The sequence below is a fragment of the Xiphophorus couchianus genome, chromosome 24 (genome assembly GCF_001444195.1).
Source record: "Xiphophorus couchianus chromosome 24, X_couchianus-1.0, whole genome shotgun sequence".
Taxonomy (NCBI): Eukaryota; Metazoa; Chordata; class Actinopteri; order Cyprinodontiformes; family Poeciliidae; genus Xiphophorus; species Xiphophorus couchianus.
Genome location: NC_040251.1, coordinates 5,272,389 through 5,298,694, shown reverse-complemented (window position 1 = coordinate 5,298,694; position 26,306 = coordinate 5,272,389). Strand labels below are relative to the sequence as shown.

Genomic DNA, 26,306 nt, shown 5'->3' with positions numbered 1-26,306 from the left:
CTTTTACCAAAGTCATATTTTGGAGAGGTACTTATACTTTTACTTGACTCTGAGATTTCAGTACTTTATACAACACTGCTCATTCATCCTGCCCTGCATTTCCTTTCAGATGATCTGTCTATAATTTTTTTGACTAGCACTTCTGTATTATAACTAAATGGATTTGGATAGTAGGCCAGGCATTTGATAATATGAATTATCAAACTCCTCACAGATTCTTCAAGATATGTTATTGGATCATTTAGTGTTTTTATTACAGCAACACATTTTAAAACAAGTGAGACGTTTTACTGCAAATGAACGTCCATGTCTGAAACGTTGCTATAAGAAAAAACAAAACAAAGGCTAGATTTGTGCTCTTTTTTTTTTTTTTTTTCTTAGATATTTTTGTCTTTTCAAAACTGTTTTTATTTTTAACAACTCTTTCACCTCCATTTTGAAGGTTTTTATATGTCAAACCAAAAAACACCTAGACAATTTGTAGGAGTAAAACATTTAGAAAGCAGTTATATCAGATTGTAAGCAATAAGTTTATTTGGATTGAGACAGCTACAAGAAACAAGCCAAAGCCAAAACATAAGATGGTAATGGGTAATAAGGCTCAAAAGAAAAAGCTCTCTGGAAGTTCAGACATAGTTACATGTAGGGAAACTGATGACAATGTAAACAGAAGTAGCTTAAGAGTCTATCAGGATAAACATGAGCTTCAAATTTTTATATATGCCAGGAATTATCTGATGTGTCGCTTTTAAGCAAGTCTTACAACACTTACATAGTTCACAACTTGACCATTTGCACATTGAAGCTTAACTTTACTTGCTCCATGTGCATTACCTTCATAAACACAACCGTTCGCTCTCATTTTGCGTGTACAGTCAACAACTGGAAATGTGGCAAGAGCTTCGTTCACATTTTGACAGGCGGCATTGACAGCATCGAGAGTAGCCACAATGAAGGTTTCAGTATGTTGGCATCCCCTCCCGTTATTAACTTCTGCTGCCATTACAGCATCGCATTGCTGTTTGGTCATGGCATTGATGCGTCTTAGTCCTTCGCAGAGCTCGACAGCAGAGAGCAGCATCAGCAGGAAGCCGGCAACCTGGATCTTCATGATTACTGGTGGAGAGAGAGAAAAATGAAGGTGATCAACATTTACCTGTTAAAAATGGCTAACAATGAAATTTGTCAAGGATTAAATGGAAAAAATCCCAATAAAGTCACATACCGGATGTTATTTTTCCCTTTCAACTGACTGTCGGTAGACTTGGCTGTCTGAAGCACGGACTGCTGAAGATCTTCAGTGGTGGAAAGTCTCTGAAGCTGCAGAACTTACTGATCTGGGCTTTTTATATAGGATCCAGGTGAGAGGGAGAGACCAGTTTATCTAATTTGAATGAAGATAAACCCATATCTGAACAGAAATTAGTAAAAAAAATCAAGCGTATTTTAAGATGGAAATGTGGGTTATGCAAAACCTTTAAGGTCGGGGAAATTCCCAGAAAGGTTCTTTTATTGTTGTTGCACACAGGGAGCCAGAATCATCTCTTTAACTGGAGCTATTCTTCACCAAATGAGGTCAGAAATCCTCACTGAAGGTTCAGTTATAATTTATTCCACAATTGCAGGTAAAAATATGTGTCATGGTGAGGGGTTACCAGGACTCGAAGGCAAGCAACAACTACGGACACCAAGCGCAGTTTAACAGATTTATTGAACAATGAGTGCAAATGGGGAGAGAATAGAGAGGCGTTGATCTGCAGCAGCAGGGAGGAACCGGGCCAGAGGAGGAACTGAGGAAAGGTGAGTGGTTAAACAGGGAAGCAAATGAAGGGAATGGTGGTGTAACCTGGTGATGGCTTACTGTCTGAGGGTTAGGATGAGCAGAGGTGGGTACATGGGTTTTCCAGCAGTCGGTGCAGTGTGGGATTTCCGGGGGGAGGAGTTCCAGCATGAGACTGAGGGTGGACAGGCAGCAGCTGGCTGGTGGTAGTGGAGGTATCCAGGAGCTAGTTTTAGCAGAGCAGCGAGGACCAGGTAATGAGGTAGACTGAACACGAGGGGTTGATCAGGGCTGGTTCTCTGAGGAGGGAATAGATGAGAGAGGAATCAGAACAAGCTAAACACAGTAACAGCAGCACAGAGAGCCAGAGTATACCACTATAGAAGCAAAATCATCTGGCGTCTGCCTCAGGGAAGCCGCTCCTATTAAAGGCCTTCGCTGATTGGTCTTGATGAGCACCAGCTGGATCCCGTCTGCCTGCCACCCTGTAAATGTAGAGAAACCACTCCCCTGCAGAACCCAACAATATGAAAAAGAAGCTCTTGGGGTAGGGGTTAGGATTGGGGTTAGGGTTCTTACTGTAGTGTCAGGTCAATTAAAGAAGTATAATTTTAAATGTGTAAATCTGAGAAAAGAAAAAAAAATCAACAGTTAGGTAGTTGCTGCCATTTTTTTTTATTATTATTCGAAGAAACACATTTTTTAAGTGTTTGCTCTTAATGGATAATTTCATAAAACATCACATCATGTTCCAATATAGCAAGTATTAATTTTTTCTTTTGATGTTTGTGTTGGTAAAGTAAAGAAAATTAAGTTTTAGTACGTTGTGGCAATGGGAATTTAAAGAACGCTTCCTTCGCATTTAAGAAAAGCTGAAGTAGGAGTGCAGGAGGGAAACCGTTTCACAAATTCATTCAAATATAATTTGCTTTATCTTGAAAATTGCAGATCTGCTCTGAATGAAGGAGGATTCTGAGCCTGTCAGCAGATCCAGTTGAAACCAGATATTTGCATTTATTGTATGAAAAGACATTCGGCATTTTCATTTTATGTTGGTTAGGATTATTTAAAATGATACTCATTTGAAAAACGCTAGAAATTGAGAAATCTTCATCAGGTTATCAGGTTTTTGTTTTCACGTCTTCAGATGGATGATGGGATGAAAGATGAGAATCAATTTCATGATTCCAAAACTGATGAGTAGCTTATAAGATTTGAAGACTCAAATCGAGTTGCTAGAAACAACAAAGTTTAAATTTCTGTTTTCTGAAACACTATTTTTAGTAGCATGTAATTCATGAACATCAACATAAGCACAACACAGCTCTATAGTAAGCAGTAGGTTCATTATAATGGCTTTATTCTGTTTACACTTTGAGGAAAAGACATATTTGGTGGAGGTTTTTATACGCCAAAAAAAATGAAAGACGTAGTTGTTTCTTAAAATGCGTCAAAAGGTGTATACGTTTGGAATATGCAATGCTTTAAATGTACTATTTGAAACCTAAACCCCCTAGCTTTTTATTTTTATTTGCTTATCTGTACTGTTCTTTTCTGAGATATGTAAATACATTCAGTCAACGTTGTCCTATGTTGTTGTACTGTAAATGGTACGTCTACAAATAAAGTTGAGAACAAAACTAACAGCGGGGGGAGCAACTATCGAGCGGATGGAGTTCCTACCCGGACGTTTATTCTAGTTACACACTGAAACATGGCGGCCAACATAGAACAAATTTTCCAGGATTTTATTCTAAACAAGATTCGAGAGATAGAGGAGCAGAAGGACGACAAAAGGTTTGTCGTCAGTCGTGTTTAGCTTGTGTTTCTGCTGACGGACTGTTGCTAACGAAAGCCCTGCGGTCTGAATGTCGCCGAATCATGTGGTTCTGAATGTTGTGAACTAACCATGCAGAGCATGCAGACTTCGGGAAGGGCAGGGGATGAAAGTCTTCATACAGATGGAAACTGTTTTTTTTAATATATTTATAAAGATCATCTGTTTGATTTGTGAAGATTATTTTAACCACGGTGGAGATTAAAGGCCAAACGGCAGCACTGTCAGAAAGATCAACGCTAAACATTTTTTTTTCTCTGCTTCCACATGGATCTTTTCGATGCTGCCCTCGCGGTTTTTTTGTTTGTTTTTTTTTAAATAATCAGATGGTAACGTGATGTTCTGATCCGTTTCCCAGCAGCGAGGCAACAGGCGCGGACTGTGAAGAGAAAGTTAGTGATGCGGCAAAGAGAAGTCCTCCGAGAGCCCAGCATCAGGACCCCAGCAAGTCCCAGAAGAAGCAGAAGAAGCACAAAAAGCACAAAAGCAAGAAGAAGAGGAAGAACCATGAGAAGGACAGCAGTTCTGAGTCAGGAGCCGACATGGAGGGACAAGAGCCGAGGTAACAGGTTCATCTGAAAGAGCATCTATAGTCATGTTATCATATTAACAATATCCTTCAATAATTGCTTTTACTTTGTTCAGCAGTTGAATTAAATATTAATCAATTAATTGTTTTCTTCTATTTCATTATTGTTCCAAAATGTCAAGTTTACCACTGAAACAATTTTTTAAAAATCCGTTTTAATTACTTTCAGTTATTTAATTCTTTATCCCTGTGAACCTATCTAATTTATCTCACAATTTCTAATCATTTTTACCCCAGGACAAACCTAAGCTCACTCTTTAAATGAAAGAAAAATATTGTATTGTGTAGACTAGAAGCTAACATGTTCACAGTAATAATAGATCTTAAGTGAAATTTAAAGCAGCCCAGATTCAATCTGTCTTAAAATGAAATGACAAATATTATCTTTGACTGTATGCCCCTGGGCCAGGTGAATTAAAACAATATGTAAAAACATGCTAAGTAAGTGTTTCTTGTGCAGATTATTAATCTGAGTTGCTCTTGTTTTCTTCATAGAGTAGCACAAATATAAAATGCTAATGTTAGCTGACTCATTAGTCACGCTAACTGCTAATTTAGCAGAGCTTAAAAAAGTTTGGAATTTCTAATGGAAAACTTTTTACAGTTTTGAAACCATGGTAACGCATGACCTGGCTGAAACAAGTCGTAGACATAATCAAGTCAGAAGAGAGGGAGAACTCGTGAAAGTTACAAATGGATGTAACACAGATGCTTAAGATGGCGAATTCTGAGACTTCACACTCTGCTGTTTTTGGTTGTCGTGCGTGTTTTCATTGGGAACTTGCCTGTCTTTTGTCTTTTCCTCGTAGAAAAGAGACACCAGCTCCAGAGATGAAGGAACAAGGTGAGTCGGCCAGAGTAAAAATGTTCATCTTTTACATGTGCTTTGTGTTTTTTGAGGGCCAACTTTTTGCTCCATATTTATCAGGAGTGAGAGAGGGGATGGGATTTATATCAATATGTCTTACAGGCATGGAGACAAAAAGGTCAGATTTATTGGGAAAAATGCTTAAAATATCAAATTTGACCTTTTCTATACTTTTATAGTGAGTGGGGAAAACTTCACATGTGGCGCTTTACAAACTCCTAATCCATATGCGATATTATATGTTGGTTGTTGGGAGTGAGGCTACCATCGCAGTCTTAAAGGGGGTTTAATTTTCTGCAGGGTTTACCCCAGAAAACTCCGGTTTACCCCCGGAGCTCGGGGCACTAAGGCAGTAATCCAGCTGACCGGCATGTTCTTGAGTTAAAAAATGTTTAAAGTTGACAGGAAATTTGAAAATACCACTTGATAGTTATGCATTATTGCAAGACTGCAGTGTCTTAAACATGTCTCCTGAATGGTCCAGGTGACAAGAAGTCCAGCTCCAAAAGAGAGCACTCGTCGGGAAAGAAGAAGAAGAGAAAGAAGAAGAAGAGGAGGAGAAGTGGAGAGAACACGTCTGATTCGGACTCGGAAGTCACATCGAAGCAGAAGCTCAATGAATGTTTGCGACCTCGGCAGGAACAGCTGCCAGATATCATCCCCAAACAGGTAACAGCAATTCATGGTAGAGTAGATAGAGGTTGCTTTGTTTTATATGGATTATTAGTCTCATCAAATGTATCATTTACCTTCTGCTTACTATCTTAAGTTAAAAATATTGACATTTTGATACCTGGTTATATGGAGTTGATGGTGAGCCTGTTATTTTTCCCACTGGTCCGTTTCCATGACGAATGAAGTAAAGAAACAAAAACAATTCAAACAGGGAATGTGACAGAAACAATCCCAGAAATGTGTTTACCTCAACACTTGCTGTTGAAACACTTTGTCGCCATCTGGTGGTCAGAGTTCCACCCAAAAATGCCTGATTTCACTAATTTGCATAAGAACCTTCATTTATGTCTGTAATATATTCAAATCAAGAATCTACAATTAATCCAGCTGCTGTTTGACAGCATTTATTTATCATAAATAAATAAGATCAGCATTTCCAGAAGAAAAAACTTTCATCTTTATTCATTTAATTCTTGAAATTCTTCAAATTTCTAACAAGTAGTGGATAAGCTGGACCGATGCTGGTCCTTCTCTCCCAAACTATCTCTGTGTTGACATCACATATACACGTATCAGGTTTTTGTTTAGTTGTTTTTTGTTGTTGCTGCTTTTCACTCTAAAACAGGACAGCTCCAATAAAGGAAATGGAAATGAAAAGAGAGCTGGGAGCAGGAGCCCGTGTCCACCATCACATTCCAATTCTGAGTCCCATTCCTCCCCGGCGAAGAGCAACCCCGCCTCATCGCTGCGACTCCACTGCCAAAGATCACAGGCTCAATCACCGTCTCCTTCACAGTGCCACCAAAGCGAAAGCAGGTATTACAGGTATCATCACAACAAACGATATGATAAATGCCCCTGGAGGGAGTTCTAGATGCATTCAATAAAAAAAACTCTTCAGTTTTTTCAGTCTATGTCCTTCTGATCAAGGTCAAATTGGCCTAATTAAATCACTAATGCAGGGGTCTTCAACCTGTCTAATCCAAAGTGACATTTTAACCCTCAGGCCAACTACACGAACATCAGTTTTACTCAAAATGAATAAGAACCAATGAAGGAAGGTCTGAAGAGTCACAGGTTGGAGAGTCCCGCTGAAAAGTCCTGCTTTACTGAAATTTGGGCCTCTGGCTTTGAAACTCCTTTTATATCAGCTGTGGAAAAAGTAGCACTTTGTTTTGTTGACTCTGTTTGTTATAGAATAGATTAGGAACAATCTAAAAATGGGTGATTGTTGTCACATAAGATAAGTCCAAGGTTATATCATAGAGGGTAGCCCTGAGCAAAAAGAAGGCAGATTGAAATAAAAAATGAGTGGACGCAGAGAATGACGCAGTCTGCCAGACTGTTGTGGGAGAGTCCTGAAAATGTCCTCCAGGAAGAGAATGGGGGAATCCTATTATTATTTTTCTCTCATTATTTTGATAACTTGCTTTTCAGTTCAGGTCCTCTGCTGTTGGCACACCAGGTCTGTTAGACCCTGTTCACACTGAATAGAATTTCAAGTGAATTACTTTCTCCACCAACCAGAGTTGGTAGCTAAAATCACCTCAGAGTTGAAGAAGAATCATCCTGCTATCCCATAATTCTCTTCTGGATGTTTCATCTGGCTCTGCTTTAGTGTTCCTCATCTGTCTGTGGCGTACCACATACATCTGCCGTAGAAGGTTCTGGTTGGATCTATTTTTTTCCAGGCAATTTGTGGTATTCCATCAGGAAAGGTTGACGGAAACTGCAAAATTTGAGATCATTTCTTCAAAGTTTGTACGCTGGCTTGAGCTGGTTTTTAGCTTTTCTGAAAAAAAGATTTAATATGGGGAGAGGACTTAGCAAAGTTTCTCATTCGCTGGTGGGTTTTTGTCTTACCAGAGGCACAAACTCTGAACGTTTCACAGTCCAAACCTCAAGTACAGCAGGGAAAACTCTCCATTTTTCTGAAATGTATCCTCCACTTCCTGTTTGTTACAGCCATCTGTAGCATCAACATCCGATTAATGTCGGGCGAAATGCACCATTTTCCCAGCTGATATTCGTCAGTCCAACAGATAATGATGTGCAATACTTTTGTACATCTGGAGAAGTCCCTAAATGGAGGAATTAGTTCACAGAAAGTACAAATTTCATTTTGGCCTTAAATTGGACAAAAGCAGTAAACCACAAGAAGTGACCAGAGCAGTTTCAGCAAAGAACAAAAACATAACAAAGTTGCATGAGTGTTACATGTTCACCATCCAGTTGATTACACTGTACAATCACCAGGTGCTGCAGCTCTGAAAAAGCTTTTCACCGTCATAAATACTGTTAAATATAACCAGTACAGCTGCAGATGGTCTCAGCCCACTCTAGCTGTAAATATCTCTCTAAGGAAAACGCATGAAGACGTTTCCCATTGATGTCACAATTGGCATTGAAATATACATAAAGCCCATAAACACAGCTTCAAAACTCATCTTCTGGGCTGCTGGTTACTTCATGTATTTTTCCATGGATTCTGTCACTTGGCTTCAATCAAGTGCTGTCATTACAGTAATGAAGACAGGCCAGAACATTTTTTTTTTAAATTGTTTGATATGTTTCTTAAATGAAACAAATGATGTTGTGGTGCGGTTGATTGCAGCCCGTCTGAGACGACAGGACGTTTGTGTGAGTCCGTGCTCAGTGCCCAGTGTCCTTCAGAAAGGCCCCAGTCGCCGGTGCAGAGCCTCAGTTCTGCACAGAGACCCCTGCTGGCAGAAGAGAGAGCTGAACCAAAAACAGCAGAGCCAGCGGAGAATCAAGACAAAACGGAAAAACAAGGTAAGATCACATAAAGCCAACAAATCCACATAAGCACCTCGGCACAGTTCTGACTCACAGGCTGAGCTCTCACATGTTGTCACCTTTTATTAGCTCTATGTCAGATGTTGCTAGTATGTGACTGATGAGTGAATTCGACACATCTCGCCCAATTTAACAATCTGATGTGGAATATCAAATGTAGCTGATGAAAACACATTTAAGATTATAATATTACACTAGACCAATTAAAGTAAGTTAAATTATTGAAAAGTATGCTTAATATTTGCCTTTCAAAAGTTACTTGTAATCATTGGGAGGCGTATGACAATGTATTGAACATGAACCCTGGTTTATGTCACACTGTCTCAAAGCACCAGTTGGATTTTCAGCTTGATTAGAATTTGTTTGTTGGTCTTCCTAAAACTTTAGGTTCTGGTTCATCTGCCCACAAGCCGCCTACACCCTCTGCGCCCGAACAAGCCCCGAAGTCCACCGCCCCTCAGCAGAAAGCTTCAGAAAAGCCCAGGTCTCATGACAAGTCACCAGCTAGGAGGAAAAGAAAGCAGTCCCGGTCCCCAGACAGAAACAGAGAGAAGAAGTCATCAAAGAAGAGAAAAAGATCCAACTCCCACAGCAGGAGCCACAGGAGAAGGTCCAGATCCAGGAGCCGCTCAGTGAGGAAGAGGTCACGCTCCAGGTAGCGTTACGCTTTCATTCTGTAACGTCCAACATACGGTTACCAGCATCAGAACCGATGTCGTCGTTTGTGTTTTGTTGGTTTCTTCGCTGCGTAGGTCGGCCCACCGGCGCACCCGGAGGTCCCGCTCACGGTCTGCATCGCGCAACCGTAGGAGGCTGACCTACAGCCAGAGGGACCGCTGGAAACGCGAACCGAGCCACTCCCCCGTCCTCATCCTGCGCAAAAAACGATCGCCCACAAGAAAGGACCGGAGCAGGAGTGCCAGCCCAAAACGCATCAGCGAACTGGGTCAGATACGCTAAACCAGCATTCCACAGTCAAAGCTACCATTTGCCACTATGAGTTTTTGAATAAATTGGGGTTAATTATTCCTGTTTCTGTGTTTCCTCAGATAAGGAGCAGTTGTTGGAAATAGCCAAGGCCAATGCTGCTGCCATGTGTGTGAAGGCTGGGATGCCCGTCCCTGCCAGCCTTAGGACTACCGCGCTTCCTCTGGCCCTACCAAACATGGCCATGAACGCAGCGATGGCTAGCATGACTGCTGGTAAAATCTGGAAATCATTTCTTAATTATGTCACATTCTGGGATGTTGGTTAGATTATTTTAAGCCCAGTTCACACTGCACAGTTTTTTGCCCCGACTTTGCCCACTTTGCCCCGACTGAATGGGTAGAATAGTGCTTTGCGCCAATTTGATGGTTGAATAACCAACACAACAGAATTAAAAACAATAAATGTGGTGTTGCTCTACTAACTTAAATGAACAATGCGAACCCTATTTTCTCGGCTCTCTTTCGAACCTTTTTTAATTTTTTTAACTTTGTCTCCCTTATAGCGTCTGTGACTGCAGCTCTGTCTAACATGGGGACTCTGTCTTCGCTGCTCCCGCCGCACTCCGTCGGTAACAAGCCGTCTATCCTCGGCATCCAGTCCAACTCGGCCGCTCTGGAGGAAGTGAAAAAGAAAGTGGCGAAGCAGGCCAACAGCATTAGCATTAAGGAGTTTACTGATGTAAGACCCCAGTGTGTGTGTGTGTGTGAGTGAGTTTTCAGGACTAAACAAAGCACTTAAAACAGTAAGCAGTCATCAGCATTCTCTCAGTTTGGAGGATTTGTTCCATCGATGTCAGGTATTCTCTAAAACATGGCCGAAATGTTGAGGCGATGTATGAAAGCTAAGGCGAAGAAGCCCTACGGGTCAGCAGAAATACTTTTACTTCCATAAGCTTACTAGAAAAATGAACTAGCACAAATATGCATATTTTAAAGTTTGTTTCATCTTATTTGCAAACATACAACTGAAGAAGCATAAATCCTGTTTGTATGTTTATAAATCCCCATCAAAAACCAATACAATTAAATACAGTACTTATCTAATTGACTTATTTTGTTAGGGAAAATTAAGGATGGCCAATATACATGAGCCAAATGTATGATGAATTTAAAAGTAATGCATTATCAATAAATGCTCAAATATATTTGGATTGTAGCTATGCTCGTTTGATAAAAACTACAGTTTTTCATAGCAGTAAGAATCGTGTTTTTTTCTAAGTACTGAACTTCATGATAACCGACTTGAAAGTGAAAGGAGGCATGAATTGATTGGTAGAGGATTTTTTTGGTAGTATTCTTTCCATGCAGAGTCTATGCTATTCCTAAAGGACAGCGAGAAACAACAGACTTTGAAGACCAGACGTGTATTTAGTTTGGAATGTGTCAGGAATTGTTAAAAAACGGAAAATGTCACCTTGTCTTACTTCTGACTGTATACATCTGCACTCTCCCACTTGAAACCACATAGTAGGTAACAAGTCAAGACCTACAGCCTTATTGCAGGTTTAGAAAAGTTTATTAAAAAAAGCCTCCTTTACAACCCTTTAATTTTTCCAAAGCTAAAAACCACAAATAGTGACTGAATATGTTAAGATGAAGTTATGATCTCAAATTGGGGGGGGCATTATATCTGTTAAGTCATTTTATTGTTCTCTGTGTTTTTATAGAAATGCAAGATGATTGCAGACAGCACTGGAGAGCTGCCGGTGGCACTACCTCATGTTTCCGATGAAGAAGACGACGGCAAACTCTTTGGAGGATCAACCATTCGAGAGCAAAAAGTCATCAACTTCAACATTAATGTAATTTTTTGTGTCTTTTCTAAACTGAGAAATGGACACTGAAGAGGCAAAATGGGCAGATATAAAGCTGTAGTTGGTGTGATTTGACAGCCGTTTTTTATTAAAAGATGTATTAAAGCTCTTTAAAATGCAGAAAAGGCAGATTTTAATTAGTTAATTTGCCAAAAATATTGTGTTTAATCCCCTTAAAAATAGGAAAAAATAAGCTGTATTGAATCTGGCAGCCGATTGATTACTTTAAATGCAACATGTAGTGCATAAGTGGAGTTGAAAAATTACTAGTCAGCATTTACATGGATTGTTTTAAGAAAAATAAAAATGAGCATTTAAATTTTGATTGCAATTTTTTATTTTTTTTTCCCAACTTTCAGAACACAACAGTTCGTCCAACATCGCGTAGTGATGCAGAAATGGCCAAGGAGTTTCCTGTGTCTTCAGGGTCACAGCATCGTAAGAAGGTCAGGATTCGTCTGTACAACCAATTAGGAGAAGCAAAGGATTCTCATCTGTTTCTAACACATATTAATGCTTCTTCCTGTTCACAATGCTACCATGTAGGAGGGAGAAGGAGTGGTTGCCTATGGAGAGTGGGTTCCAGTTGAGAAAACAGCTGACAAATCTACGTCTACGGGCAAGAAGTCTGTGTCAACCGCTCCCTCGGCGACGTCCACCTCGCTGTCGGGCGAGGCGGCGTCAGATTCAGGGTTACCCGACGTCATCGAGCAGCAGGTAGCACCTGTACCCGACAGCGACAGTGTTTTCCCTGAAGTACGGCAGCAGGTAAGACATAAACTCTCTATAGGGATTGTTGGTGTCTAATAAAGTCACTTCAATTCTGTCCTGGTTGGACTTTCACGTTTTGGTATTTTAGGATGCCCACCTCTGTGCAGTATCATTAAAATGTTTTGTTTTCTGTTATGACCCATATCATTTCCTGCTTGAACACTTAGAGCTCCCAAAGCAGCAGCTGGAAAGATCTGAGCTTATTGTAGAAACTCACACCGTCCTATAAATTTAATTACAATTCATTCCGGGAAGATAAAGCAACATTTCCCATAAACAAAGCGCTATAGTTTAAATCCCAGTATATTGTGCCATGTGGTGACATAAACTGAGAACCATGGCGCCCATAAAATATGAAATATTTTAGCATTGTGGCTATTTGAGCCTTCATATTGAAAAATAAAAAACTGCAGCAATATGCCTGTTGACTGTTGTTGGTGTTTTACTGCGTTACGTACATGTTTATTAAAAGAGTTTATAGAAATGTTCTACTCTGCAAACAAAAGTATGTAGAAGTCTGGCACGTTTATCTAGACGGCAGTTCATTTCTGAACCAGAAGGTGGTGCTGGACTCGTTTTAGCCAGTTCAGAAGCTCCTGGCTGCTGACACTAACACTGAAGTTAGGTGGAGACATGCAAACAATTTACAAGGTCTGCCATGTTATTTAAGAGCCTCCATATAGATAACGTAATATTTGAACATAAAACAGAAGCAGCTATTCTCTGTGTTAGATTTATTTGAACTAAAATGGATTCAAAGCCGACCTGTCCAGGATGAATTGCGCCTGTTGCCCAGTGAATGCTGGGGACCAGCCTCCTTTGTGAAGCTTCAGGGATGAGAGGGAATAGATGGATGATTGATTTAGTTTCATCAGAACCTCAGTACATTTGCAAAGTCTAATCTAGATTTGTTTTGCTGCATATGGAGTAATGTCTTCTTCCTCTGAATGGCATTTCAGCCAATGTTACAACAGGACTTACTGACTCTCTCTTAACTTGTGTGTGAGTAAGGTATTGTTACAGTTTGTATTTTGGGTTGATTTGGACATTTTGTACCTTCCTAAAGAGGATGATGGCTGGTAGAGTTCCACATTATATAAAATCCCATTCGTCATTGCAATAAAATGAAATAAAAAAGAAACCTGCAGGACCCTAAGCATCCTTTTTCTGAGACGGTTACACAACAGAGCCTCTTCAGTCGCTCCAGGTGATCATTCCTACCCGCGGCCGTCAGCATCAACGCAAATTCTTTGAAGAACCGTGGATAAGATGAGTTACTATTTATTTTGGATTAATAAAGTGTTCTTCAACTGAATTGACAAAACAATGACGTGTGTCTCTTCTCGATGTGTAGATGTGAAGTTTTAGAGAATTTGTGGAGGAGTTACAGATTAGGGTGTTGGCAAGGAGGCCTTTCACCTGTGGAAAATGCAAAAAAGCTTCTGGCTTGATCACTTTAATGCAATGAATGACTTCTTCATCGACACTAAAGGCATCCTGATGGGTGCCACGGAGGTCACCGTTACCCAACCCAGCCACGCTGATCAGAGCTTTGAGCATGAAGCAGCTGTTTCTGCAGAATAACAAGACGCCGTCTTCTGCTTGGTGGGCACAAGCAGAGAGAGACATCTGTAATGAGATCGGCTGTCAGCGCTGGCAGAGATCACACATCACTGCCAGCGCCTTTGGGCTGTCAATACAAGCGAAATGAGAAATAACAAGACACTTGGCCTCTGAGTATTTACAGTTTGCTGTCGCTGTTCAATTTGCAGCGCTCTTGCGGGGTTTCACGTGGATGAAGGTATTTTGTAGGCTGGCAGGGATGTTATTCTGAAACGGAACAAGCGGCAAAACCTCCATCAGCAGCATCAGAAGGGAAACGCCAAACTCAGGCTGTTTTGAGCTGGAAATCTTGGAGAAAGCTTCTGAGTGGAAAAGAGCAGATGCATGTTCTTGATGTAGTGAAAGTGTCATAAAATAAAAAAATGGTTGCCCAAACAGTGTTTGCAACAGATGCTACAGAACATTTATACACGGGGCTGTGTTTATAAACTCCCCGATCAGAATGAGCTAAGAATCTCTCACATGGTTCTGTAAGTTTCATTCTGTTGCTCCAGAGAACTAGAACTGCATTTTGCAATAGTTTTTATAGACTAAGAAGAATAAAAAAATAAAGTAGAAGTGAGTATGAACTGTAGCAGAGTGCATTTTGGGTTCATTGAGCCTAAGAAGCTCTGAAAAAAACTCCCCAAATATATATTAAAAAAAAATCATTTTATGAACTTTCACACGTTTATGTTAGAACTGCAGCTAACAATTATTAGAGTAGTCAATCATTCTACCAGTTATTCGTATAAAACATGATCACACTTTGCAGATTTTTTTATTGATCTTCTTCAGCCCTTCTTATACAATATTAGAAATACATTAAAAGATGCAAATAACAAATAAGACAGTTCCCTTTTTAAATAAGAAAATAAAAATGTTCTTGCCTAAAATGCCATAACAGAATTTCTCTTGGGAACGCTTGATCAAAACGATGCACATGGAGCTAAAATAAAATAAAATAAAAGTTATTTCACTTGTATGCTGCGGAAGATAATTAATGAAAGCTTTAACTGCAAACAAGAATAAAGTGGGTTTGACCTGAAACAAGAATAAAGTGGGTTTGACCTGACTCCATAGAAACCTGACTTCTGTTATGTTGTACTGTGTGCTGTTGCACTCCAGATAAATTCATTTCAAACATGCATTTTATTATTCTGATATATTCCTCAGCACTTTCCAGCTAACTCCAGTCAGACATATTTGTATATTAAACACCCAGCTCTCCTTTGCCTCCCATCTGGAACGTCTCTGGCAGATATCAGAACTGCAGCTCCCGTGTGGAAAACGGCAAAGATTTAAGTAAAGCCTTAAGTTTTGAAGCAGCAGCTGGAAGAGACGAGTCCTTGTAGATGAGCAGTGACACATACAGAAACGTCCAAACCGATATAGTGGTAGTTTTCTTCCATCACTTCAAATTGCCTTTTTTTTCTTCTTCTTCTTCTCTCCCCTCAGAATGTGGATATCACCCAGGCAGTGACGGAGAGAATCAAAGCTCAGAGGCGATTGGCTGAGAACCCCTATGACGTCAGTGCCATTTGTATGCTCAGCCGCGCTCAAGAGCAGGTAGAATACCTCTCACTCAGGATTCTTAAGGAAATGTTGATTTCTCAAATAGTTATAATGACAATTGAATGGCTGGCTTTTAAGGCAATGCTTGTTTTTTTTTAACAGGTGGATGCTTGGGCTCAGTCCAGTAACGTTCCTGGTCTCTTTACTGGTTCTACTGGAGCCCAGGTTCTCAGCTCAGAGGAGCTGTCTACCAGCGGACCACAAGCATGGCTAAAGAAGGTAAGGGTTACTTAGCCACTCATTTAACGTAAAATCCTACGGTGAGACACATGAACGACGTCGAGGGCAGATGTTTTTCACCATCGGTCTTCAGTGGTTCAATGTGTGCAACGTGGAAATCCTCGTTGAAGTTTTGGTCCATTAAGCAGAGGGTTTGCATTTCTTCAGGAAAAAACAGAGCAATTCCCCAACACTGTCAAATCTCAATCAAGCTACACTTTTAACATGGAAATTTGTTTTAGGAAGCACACAAATATATTTTAGTGATTAGTTATGTAAAAGAACAACACCCAAAAAAGCAATCATGGACCTGGCAACTACTTTAAAAGGAGTGGAGAACAAATATTAGCTGATTAAATGTTAATCCCAAGATGTACCAGTGTCTTTAAGTCTAAGTTTCAGAGATCATGTTTGTTCTGAACAAAGAAACTTCGAACGAAAGGTTTGGAGTGTAAACTGAAAGAAGAGAACTTTTGGGTCTCAAAAAGTTTAAAAATTTTCTTTGTTCACAGTAATCAGAGACAGCATGAAAGGGTGGCATTTCCCAAAGGTCACAAATTGGGAATTGAACTCCAAACTACTTGCCTCAGAGTAAAATTAAACGAAACTCTGCAGGAACTTTTCAAAATCAAGATGATAAACCCAAAGGTATTAGGAAGAAAAACATGGTGACCAAATCCGCGGGGCGTTCAGGCCCAGGTTGAGTTGAGGCGGTTTTTCTCAGTCTGTGAATCAGGATTAGATAACTCTCAAAAGTGGGCCCACTGTGATATTGTCAGGTGCCCATCAACCCCACCAGGGGAATTTAGGAAAGCGTGCAATGTCACCTTTAATACCCTGTTAAGAAAAAAAAAATGCAGTGTTTCTTAAAGGAAACTGAAAAGAAATCGTTCGGTACAAAAGCTTAAGTTTGTTACCAACCCTGAGAAAACACAGTTTTCTATGTCATGTTTGTATTAAGGGGTCTGAGCTGGTATTGGTTAAAAGTTCAGGACTTTTAACGAATGCTGCATTGTTTCTGGTTTCCGTCCATCTTTATTCTCAGCGGCTGACCAGCAGGCTCACACAAACTGCTGTAGTCGCAGAGTAACCCAGCTGTCACTGACAAATTAGACACTGTGGTGTGAACGTTTATGACAGAGGTGACGTCTCACCTTTTTCCTCTTGCAAAAACACACTTACTGACCTTAACCCGGCGCTGAGACTGACGGAGGCAGCTCACCCGTTTAATGAGATGGGATCAGTTTTCACCAGTCAACGGTAGGGCTGCCAGCTCAATCCTAGACCGCTTCTCTCTATATGCTGACTCCTGTGATCCAGTCAAACTGTGAGGCTAACACACTGTGTTGTGTAATCCTGTGTGATCTTCTGGGTTTGTCCTGTAGGGGAGGACAGAAGGATGTGAACAAGTTATTTATGGCAAAGGAAAAAGATTGATTTGAATGATTTAACTTGGTGTATGCCAAAAACTAATATATGTTGTTAAAAATCTGATCACCAAATTTCTTTCCATTTGCTAGAAAACTTGGATTTACAAATACAAATAATTGTTTTGTAGTTCTAATGAAGCTTAAACAGAAATAATTTGGCCTGATTTAACTTCAAACGGTGAAAAAGAAATTATATGTGTCTTTTTATTCAGCGTATGTAAATGTCCTTTTTCAAATGTAAATTATAGAGTTGATCTCAATTTCTCCTGCCACTTTCTTTGTGTAGATATTTTAAACCACATATAATATCTGATGTTTGATAAAGCAGTCCAGCTCTAGGAAGGTGGTAAAATCACTGACATCGTTGAAACCTGTGTCTGAAATCCTTCAACAAAATCAAAATCAACAACGAAATTAAAAAAAGAGAGAAAAAAATAAATTGCTTTTAAAATTTCTAAACCCCACAATAACATGCTTTCATATCTTACCTTCAAAACCAGTCCTAAACATTCGCTCCCCCAAGGTGAAACTTTGCAAAGTCTTCCTCAGCTGTTAGCACTGCAGGTCTGTGGTTGCATGTCTTGCTAAGGGCTGTTAGACACCAAGCTGACATGTGTCTGTCAGGAGCCTCAGTGCATGTCTGTCCCTGTTGACTCTGGATGGTTACAGTCTGTTCTGTCAAACCCACCAGTAGTTTAGATCTGATTTAACTGTGTCAGGTTTGGGTCAGTCAGTCTGAAACAGACTGGTTGGTTCTTAAGCATATCGAAAAAACTCTATGAAATGTCTACATAACATAAACAATTAAAACTAAAACTGAATCACTTCCTCTTCCTGACATAATCTAAAAAGGTTAGTGGTGTGACCCGTTCCAGGGCTATATTGGGTCTATGTTGAGTTGTGCTGATGCAGAGTGGTTTTCTCTCTCCTGGGTGTAGGACCAGTTCCTCAGGGCGGCTCCGGTGTCGGGCGGCGTTGGGGAGTTCCTCATGAGGAAGATGGGCTGGAGAACGGGCGAGGGCTTAGGGAGGAACCGCGAGGGGACGGTGGAACCAATCGTCATTGACTTCAAGGTGGACAGAAAAGGTGCGAATTTTTCTTTTTGGGGTCATTTAGTACAAATCATTTAATTTATAGAAAATTATTACCTGTTTTTGGTCATTAAAATTATTATACAGGCATTTAAAGGGTTAATTCTTGGTTCTGTACTGTATAATAACTCCCCACATGCAAACGCTGGATTTCCTGTTAAATCTCCTGCTTCTCTCTGCAGCTCCATCAGCCCCTTCCACATCCCACTGATAGACTCTTTAGGGAGATTTTCAGACAGTTGATCATAATAAATGCGGCAGCAGTGCTAATGGAGTTCCTGTGCTCACTGATTTTTATCTTCCAGGTCTTGTTGCTGAGGGAGAAAAGCCACAGAAGCAAACAGGAGGACTTGTTGTAACCAAGGACCTAATGGGTAACACATTCACTGTATTATGTCCGACTGTTTGCTCTTGCTGAAAAGATTCACATATGGAAAACTAAGTTTGCGTGTCAGATATATTGATTGATTCTTGATTTGTGTCTCTAAAGCACTTAGGCTTAGACTTGTCTTATTCAAAGCGCCATGGCAGCGCAGTGATTCCAGATGAGGCTGCCCTCCATTAACACACACTTGAGTTTGTTTTATTCATTTACAATTAAACATGAACATGTCCCATGTTGATGTAAATAGACAGTTTTGAAAAAATAGGAGTAGTTGGAAGAAAGAAAATGGCCCCTTATCCCAAAAGTCAATTTGTAATAATCAGCCATCCTTATAGATACCATATCGCTACACACAAAATTTTTTTATATCCTTGTAATGATACAGCACTCTACTGAGTCAATTTACTTCATTATACCTGGTTAGAATATTATATTTGATTACTTTCTAAAGTAAAACATGATATACTCTGGTTATTTTAGAAAGATTTGTTCCATAAACAGAAATACAGTGTTCCATTTGTTTAGTTCTGACTTGTTTTTATTTTGAAATCACTGATCCTCTCAAATTATACATTTTGATTAACCTTTATTTTACCAGGATAAAAACACATTTAGTCCTGGCCAAGAAGCAGCAACAAATACGACACAGACAAATAATCAGTTAAATGAAAATATCAAGCTACTCAAAGCATCAGGAACTTTTAGTTCTTAATTAATCACATTATAAATTTTAAATAATTTAATTTCTATGTTAATTATATTTTTGAAGGGCAATTTTGTTTATAGAGACATCATAATCCATGTTCAATGCTTCATGCTGTGTGTGGTTTTTATTTCCATTTTATTTATTGTTTTTGGTTGCTGTATTTTATTTAGGATGTTTAAGATAACTTCCAATTCCAGTCAGGAATCTACTGATTCCACTTTGAGATGGAGAACTTGCTTTTTTTTTTTTTTTACCCCTCCATGGGGTCTTTTGTGGGCTCTAGTGTCCCTTTTACGAAAGTAGGCTGACAGGAAACGGGGAAGGAGAGGAGGGAAGACATGTGGCAAATGTCGCCGGGTCCGGGAGTCGAACCCGCGACAGCCGCGTCGAGGACTGAAGGCCTCCAAATATGGGTCGCGCTAACCGCTACGCCACCACGGCACGGAGCCCCGGAGAACTTGCATTTATTACTTGAATATATTTACTTGAAAGTGATATGAAAACAACAATGTTATTGTTTATCACAATAATTACTGGGGCAATTTACCTGAAGGTTCCACGTTTATCTGTTTACCTTAAGGTTTCTGCCTGTTTCTTCTGAGGTTCAGTGGGATTGATTCACTGAATCTGTGATTCAGCCCCAGAACAAAAGCTAAAAAATCTTGTAAAGATAAAGAAGTCGTGTTCTGACATGACCTGAAAGGCCACACAAGGATGAAGAAGCCATTACTCTAAAAGAAGCATTAAAAGCCAGATTACATTTTGCAAACACTCATTCATATACATAGACTTGTCCTGTGGTCTGATGAAACTGGACATAAGGCCCATTGCTGTAGATGTTAGAACATTTCCTAACTGTGAAGGACATGTTTTCTTCAGGAGGGATCAGTGAACTTAATGAAATAGATGGTGACCCACCTGCCTTATTTCGCCGCTGGTTTAAACAAAAAGATTCTCCATGCGTCTGCATACATAAAATAAGTCAGTAAATCTTGAAATTAGCTTTAGATGTATCTGTTTGCTTGTTCATGCTCTCATTATCAAAGGTGCTGTCAGTGTGGCCTAGAATGGGAGCGGTTCAAAGAACTCCCATCAAAACCTGATATTCTTGAAGACACGACTCGGCTTCTGACAGAAAATGTCTTTTGATTAAACTTGTGAAAACGGTCGCCATCCTTTCCTTCTCATTTTATTCACGCTGGTTTTATTTGTGCGCAGGGAAGCACCCGGTTTCCGCTCTCATTGAGCTGTGCAACAAGAAGCGGATCACGCAGCCAGAATTCGTCATGGTTCACCACAGCGGACCGGACCACCGCAAGAGTTTCCTTTTCAAGGTTGGTAAACAGACCCATTCAATAAATGTGAATATTATTGAAAAGCTGATTTATTATAGGAACTTTTTCATTACGTGACATACAGTACAGACCAAAAGTTTGGACACACCTTCTCATTGAATTCAATGAGAAGGTGTGTCCAAACTTTTATGATTCATGGAAATGCAGCTAGTGTCATCAATTTTCTCATACATTTTTTGAATAAATCTAGAATTCTGTGTTTGCACCTTCCTGACCTTCTTGTTTCCACGGTCTGTAATCAAAAGCATAAGTCAACTGAATCCACAGCTCCTGTGTTATTAAAGCCATCCATATGCCGTGTTGCTGCAGGTCACTGTGAACGGGGTGGACTATCAGCCGCAAACCGCCAGTCCCAATAAGAAACACGCCAAGGCCATGGCAGCCACCGTCGCCCTGCAGGCTCTCGGAGAGGTACGGCCTCGTCTTCTCTTCCGCCTGGGTCTAAATAACAGAATGCTCTTGTTGTTGTTGTAGCTCTACGTCCCAATTAGAGAGCCTTTAAACAGCTGCTGTTATTTTCTCGTGGCCTTTAGCTTGTTAAAAAAAAAAAAAAAACGCCTCGGCTTTTCTCTCTCATCAGTCATTTGCTGTGTAGGCGGGAGTATCAGATCAGCTGAGATCATTTCGGATTCAACTGAGTACATTTATCGTGTTTAGATCGACCACAGATATACAGTCTTACTTTAATCCATTATGTTAAGGCCTAGAAAAATTTTAGGAAGACTATAGACATCACAGCTGTCCAACACAATCATCAACACCCTCCACAAGCATCTGCTTTAGGATATTACTGTGGAAAGTTCAGCTGAAGGAAAACATATTGTAGAACTGCAGGACTGAAGACTATGAAGCAAAGAATTTGGTGTTTATTTAAGGCATTAACACAAGTAGTATTTTTCCCTTTGATGACAAAGTTGTTCTGATTGTGTCAGGAGATGCAGGAGATCCTTCCTGCCCACAACATCACCATCCATAGCAATTCTTTGAAGATACTTCAAAGAATATGAGTTCTGCTAACATTTAATTTCCCTTTGGGGTAAACAGTGTATTTTTAATCTAATTGAATGAATTGAAAATGGGCCTAGATGATGGTAGTGAATATTTCTGAAAATAAAATAAAAATCATATATGTAAATATACGCGCAGCTAAAATTGCAGCGTTGCAGAATTGTTGCTCTTTCTTTTGCATCTTCTAAAGGTGTGCTTCATTTTTATTGAGTTTATTCTGACATTCTTTCCTGGGATGTAGATCATTAAACGAAAATATTGGAAAAATTCTCCAAGGAAACAAGTGGAAGTAGATTTTGAGTTGGTTTTATACTTTGATGAAATGACAGTCTGACTACATATGCCAGCTTATAGATCAGCCATATAGAATCACTAATGCTTCCATTATCACCGATCCATTAGTTATCAGCCATGCTGTACCCATTAGTGCATTACTGAGCTGTCATAAGAGATGAAGTAGTTTGACCTTTTCATTATAAAGATTGAATGAAAGTAAACGTCTACCTGATGAAATCAGGCTAGAATCACATTTTCTCATTCCTGGTATTTATTTATCAAGACGTTTTGAACGTTCTGAAATGAGTGACATTCAACCTCAGAGCAAGAAAAGCAGTCATTGTATTTTAAACAGATTGATGTCGGAACTTTTGATTCTTTTCTGTTGTGGATTAGCTGCTGGATTTGGAACGATGGCCTCACATTAGAATTTTGGGAAACGTTGGCATCTCATGGTCGACTGCAGGGCAGTTGGGAATCTGTCCCACCACTATACCTCATAGTGGCATTTCTACCGTGGTCTCTTCTTACCAAAGAACATTGTTCCAGAAGTCCTGTCTTCCAATCACGAAGACAAGACTTCTTGATTGGAAGAACCTCTTGTGGTTTTCCATAGCTACCAGATTTGTTTAAAGTTTGACTAAAAATTGCTTTTCAACAGATTCTTCAACCTGAACTTTGACTAGTGCGCTGCGTTTGTCATAAAATAGATAACTTAAACACATTTTAAAATTTATTTTTGAACATTTTGAATCGATTCAAAATTTCCCAGTACTACGAATTGCGATTCTCTACGGAATCGATTTTTTTCCCCCTCCACTTCTACTCTCTATATTCTCTATATTGAGCCCCTGGAGTGTAAAAGAAGAAAAACAAGAGATGGGACAGTTGCTACTGTCGGCAGATTGACCCTACTGACCCTCATTGAGGTTAACATGTCAGGTGGAAGATTGTTTCCTTTTAAAATGCTCCTTTTCATTGGAGCTCACAGCCTGAAGAGGAAAGCCTGGCTAGGAAAGAAAGATCCTGACCCATATGGTTGGAGCCATTATTTCCGTCTGGCCCTCGGGGGGTTTGGATGTAGCTTTGGAGTATTTTAACATGGAGAATGGAGGGTGTTGCATGTTCCAGGGGTCAGTCAGTCCATCGACGCATTACAGGCAGTGGAGATGCTGTTTACTTTAAGTGTAGTTTTGATTTTAAAAAAAAACAAAACTTAAGAAGCTTCGAGTTTGTGCGACTTCCGTCGGCGGAGATGTGCTGACACACATCAGTAAAGAGCATCAGCCTCAGAGGCAGCAGCAGTTTACTGAAGGTCGGATTTGGAAGCATTTTATAAGGTCGCTTCCTGATATCCAATATTCCAGACGTTTGGCTGCTCTTAGATAAAATTTAGTGCAGCTATCCAAGGTTTCACAAAGGTTAGCATTAGTGTCTCATGGTGTACAAAGCTGATCTCTTTTTTTAAATTTTTTAAAATTTTTTATCAAAGTACAAACCAGAGATGAGATTTTTCAGTCGCACCTTTTGTAGATGAAATATGAAAATGATCAGATATTAAATATAGTTTTGTTTGTCTAACGTTTTCAAAAGATTTTGTAATAAACTCTATTTCCATTTTTTTTGTTCCTCATCGAAAGACCAGCTGACTTTTAAGAAATATAAGGTAATCAGTCACGTCCATCTTCCCAGCTGTTATAGCTGTAGACCCATAAAGGAACCTAATTTCGTGTGAAATTCAAGAACATCTTCAAATGATGTTTGAATGTTGGGTTTAAAATAAAGTCTATGTTAAGCTTTCGGATGACTTTGCATTAATAGTTTCAAGTTATCTACATGTTACACCCATGAGAGACTAAATCTAAATTTAAAAAATCGGAGATATTTTTGTAGCCTCTCATTAGATTGTGTTGGATAGACAGCTGCCCCCACACAGCGAACTTTCCAATCAGCTTCCTTAAATCGCTGCTGCTGCTGCTGTCGACCCGGCAGATGGCTGCGAAGGAAATTCTTTCAACCGCAAACTTCTTGAAGATTCGTAGCGTCTTGCTGCAAACACGGCGAGGTAGAAGTGAGAGCAACCTTCGGCGCTGCGGCTGCTGTAAGCCTCTTTGCAAACTCCTAATTATTCACACATTTGTATGCAAAGCTATTCACAATAAGTTCTGTTTGACTGAAGTCTCCTCGTAAAACTCCTGTGCCACAAACAGTCAGATGTGATGGGAACAGTGGTTGTCATGCCAATAACGGCAAATATTTTTGCTCGGTGTTGATTATGGGGACGTGGCCTGTTGTTCTTCCGAACAGGTTCATCTCAGCAGATTAGAACAGCATAAAAAGGTTTAGTTTATTTTAGTAATTCAATTTAAAAAGTTCAGCTCATTAAAGCAATTCATTCCCCAGAGTGATGTATGAAATATGGCAAGTTTTCAGAATATTAAAATATTACATGAGGCCAATAAAACAGGTTTGCTGGCAGAGTGAAGGACTGTAGAGTTAACTTGGGTGTGGGGGAAAACCTCAAACATTGAGGACCGGCTTTGGACACCACTGCAAGATGTTACTTTGGCGATCCTTCCACTCAACTTTCCACTTGTATGCTAGGATACAGTAACGGTAACACCAACCTTCCAAGCCAAATTGTGAAGGTTATTATTAGCTAAGTTTGCATTTTGAATGTGCTCAACACTTCAATATTTCGCTAATGCTGAAAAAATAACATTTTGCAATAAGCTTGTTATGCTGCACCATCATCCTCCTACCACTTCCTGTCGTATTCTTTTTCCTTCTTCTTAGTAACATTGAGTTGTTGATCACGACTCATGGGATGCAGAAAAAGTTTTTCCCTTGCAGTTCTTTGAAATACACTAATTTTGATAAAGCGGAAAAACCACCTCAAACTTTTTCTTTCTTTTTTTAAACGTGGCGTGTTTCCATTCAGCAAACTTAGTTTCATAGTTCCAGTTTAAGTAATTTTATGCTCAATGGAAGTGCAGCTACTGGCAGTTGAGAAGTTGTAATGTCAGCAGTCTTCCTTATGATTCTAGGCCAGCGGGTCATGTTTTGTACCGAGCCCAGGGGGGGGATAAGTGTAAATTTCCACCAGAAAATTCAGAAATGTTTAGAAAAATCTCAGAAATGTAATAAAAACAACAAGGAAATTTCTGAGTACATAACAGGAACACTAGACTGCTAACGCTACCCAGTGTTGTGTTAAAACGCATTAGATGTATGAGTGAACATCTTGTTCCTGTGTTTTGTTGTTTTGTCTGGCAGGTTCCTGCAGACGGACCTGGACTCTACACCGGCCCCGTCTTCACTGCTGCCTCCACCGGCCCTCTGTTCTCCACGTAGACATTCACACAGAGCTTTTATTTCCCCACTGCAAACATTTCAGCCTTGTGACAGTCAGTCGGTCAGGAAGGTACAGGATGTATTCCAGCCAAAACAGCTTCCTGCTTTTGTTCAGGGCGCCTCACTGTCACGGCAGATCCCGGTGCGCAACATGGAACCGAGCCAGTCAGTAAATCCACTTGTGGTGTTTCTTTCTGGTACCTAAATATTCTCCTCTTCACTGTTGTAGCTGGTAGATAGTGAGATCTCAGCTGCCATCTAGGTGGTTTTAAACCCCTTTTAACATGCTCGGACGTATTACACAGAGATTGTATAAAGTATGCATGGCTGTACCTTTGTAAGTTATGTAAATATGTATAGTGAGTGTAATGTATAGCATCTGTTTTAATCTTTTATTAGTTGAAACTAAGTAAAGACTTCTTGCAGTAAATGGCAGGCCTTGGTTCTGTTTGTCCTCTTGTTGTAGTTTTCCTTCTGACTAAATGTTTCACACGAGGCTGTTCAAGTTGGAATAAAGCCTTCCAACATATGCAAACTGAAATAAAGATTCTATTTATGTAACACGGTTAAATAGCCTACAATGCCTGGGTTTTTTTAAAAAAAGTGTTTTCACTGGAAATGTCTCACAGCTTTGTTAGTTGTTAAAGTCTGAAAAACGATCAGAGGTTCAGGTGGCATGAGAGGAGCGCCCACTTTTCACCCTACTGAGGTAAATGAGGTCTTTAAAGGAAACTGTGGAAAATAATGTAAGGAGGTTTGTTTAGTTTAATGTAATATTAAAGACAATTTGGACTTAAATGACCCTTTTCCACTAGTGACTAGAGGTTTGGCTTTACTCTACATGGTTACCTGCTGCTTTGACTGTGAGACTCGTTTCAAACAAATCTTCATTGTTGATCTTTTGTAATTTCAGTAAATAATCTTTCAACTGCATTTTTTTTCCTCTTTTGTGTGTTTTTTATTTCTTTTACTGATTTGACAAGGACATTTGATGTTTTAATGTCTTGGGAGTGCAGTGCTTGTTGGGGCATTCTTGGATTTCTAATTGGCTCTGATCCCTTATATTTACCTACATGCCGAATTTTAGTCTCGCAACAGCATTAAGTCTGTTTCTGCTGTGCAAGACTGATATATCTTTACTTATCAGACTACACATAATAGTGGA

General features: G+C 39.8%; 1 protein-coding gene and 2 long non-coding RNA genes across 4 annotated transcripts in view; 1 reads left to right on the top strand and 2 right to left on the bottom strand.

The window, feature by feature from the left end:
• Positions 1-511: 511 nt before the first annotated feature.
• On the bottom strand, positions 512-1,630 carry LOC114140784 (uncharacterized). Its single transcript, XR_003594680.1, has 2 exons — positions 1,226-1,630; positions 512-1,116 (listed from the first exon to the last, which is right to left on the bottom strand). It is a non-coding gene; the product is annotated as an uncharacterized LOC114140784 (long non-coding RNA).
• A 1,800-nt stretch (positions 1,631-3,430) lies between these two features.
• Positions 3,431-25,712, top strand: sonb (SON DNA and RNA binding protein b). 2 transcript variants are annotated; one of them, XM_028010990.1, is made up of 20 exons: positions 3,431-3,577; positions 3,976-4,179; positions 5,016-5,050; positions 5,559-5,743; positions 6,375-6,565; positions 8,364-8,542; positions 8,954-9,221; positions 9,319-9,512; positions 9,616-9,768; positions 10,059-10,234; positions 11,223-11,357; positions 11,729-11,815; positions 11,916-12,137; positions 15,201-15,311; positions 15,420-15,536; positions 17,905-18,052; positions 18,363-18,431; positions 20,367-20,482; positions 20,813-20,914; positions 25,064-25,712. In XM_028010990.1, exons 1-20 carry the CDS (start codon positions 3,495-3,497, stop codon positions 25,139-25,141), a joined length of 2,853 nt encoding a protein of 950 aa, XP_027866791.1. In that variant the 5' UTR covers positions 3,431-3,494; the 3' UTR covers positions 25,142-25,712. The 2 variants fall into 2 exon arrangements, with proteins under 2 accessions (XP_027866791.1, XP_027866792.1); XM_028010991.1 differs by having other exon boundaries at positions 3,445-3,577; positions 3,979-4,179.
• Positions 16,022-26,306, bottom strand: part of LOC114140785 (uncharacterized) — a 36,932-nt gene continuing 26,647 nt past the window's right edge. Inside the window, exon 3 of the long non-coding RNA XR_003594681.1 lies at positions 16,022-16,915. This is a non-coding gene — a long non-coding RNA (uncharacterized LOC114140785). The remainder of the gene's footprint in view (positions 16,916-26,306) is intronic.

Excerpts from the sequence above, each read along its gene's own strand:
- sonb (XM_028010990.1), top strand. The coding sequence starts at position 3,495 with ATGGCGGCCAACATAGAACAAATTTTCCAGGATTTTATTCTAAACAAG. Across the intron at positions 6,566-8,363 it reads TGCCACCAAAGCGAAAGCAG|CCCGTCTGAGACGACAGGAC; the intron begins GTATTACAGGTA and ends GGTTGATTGCAG. Across the intron at positions 15,312-15,419 it reads TCAGCCGCGCTCAAGAGCAG|GTGGATGCTTGGGCTCAGTC; the intron begins GTAGAATACCTC and ends TTTTTTTAACAG.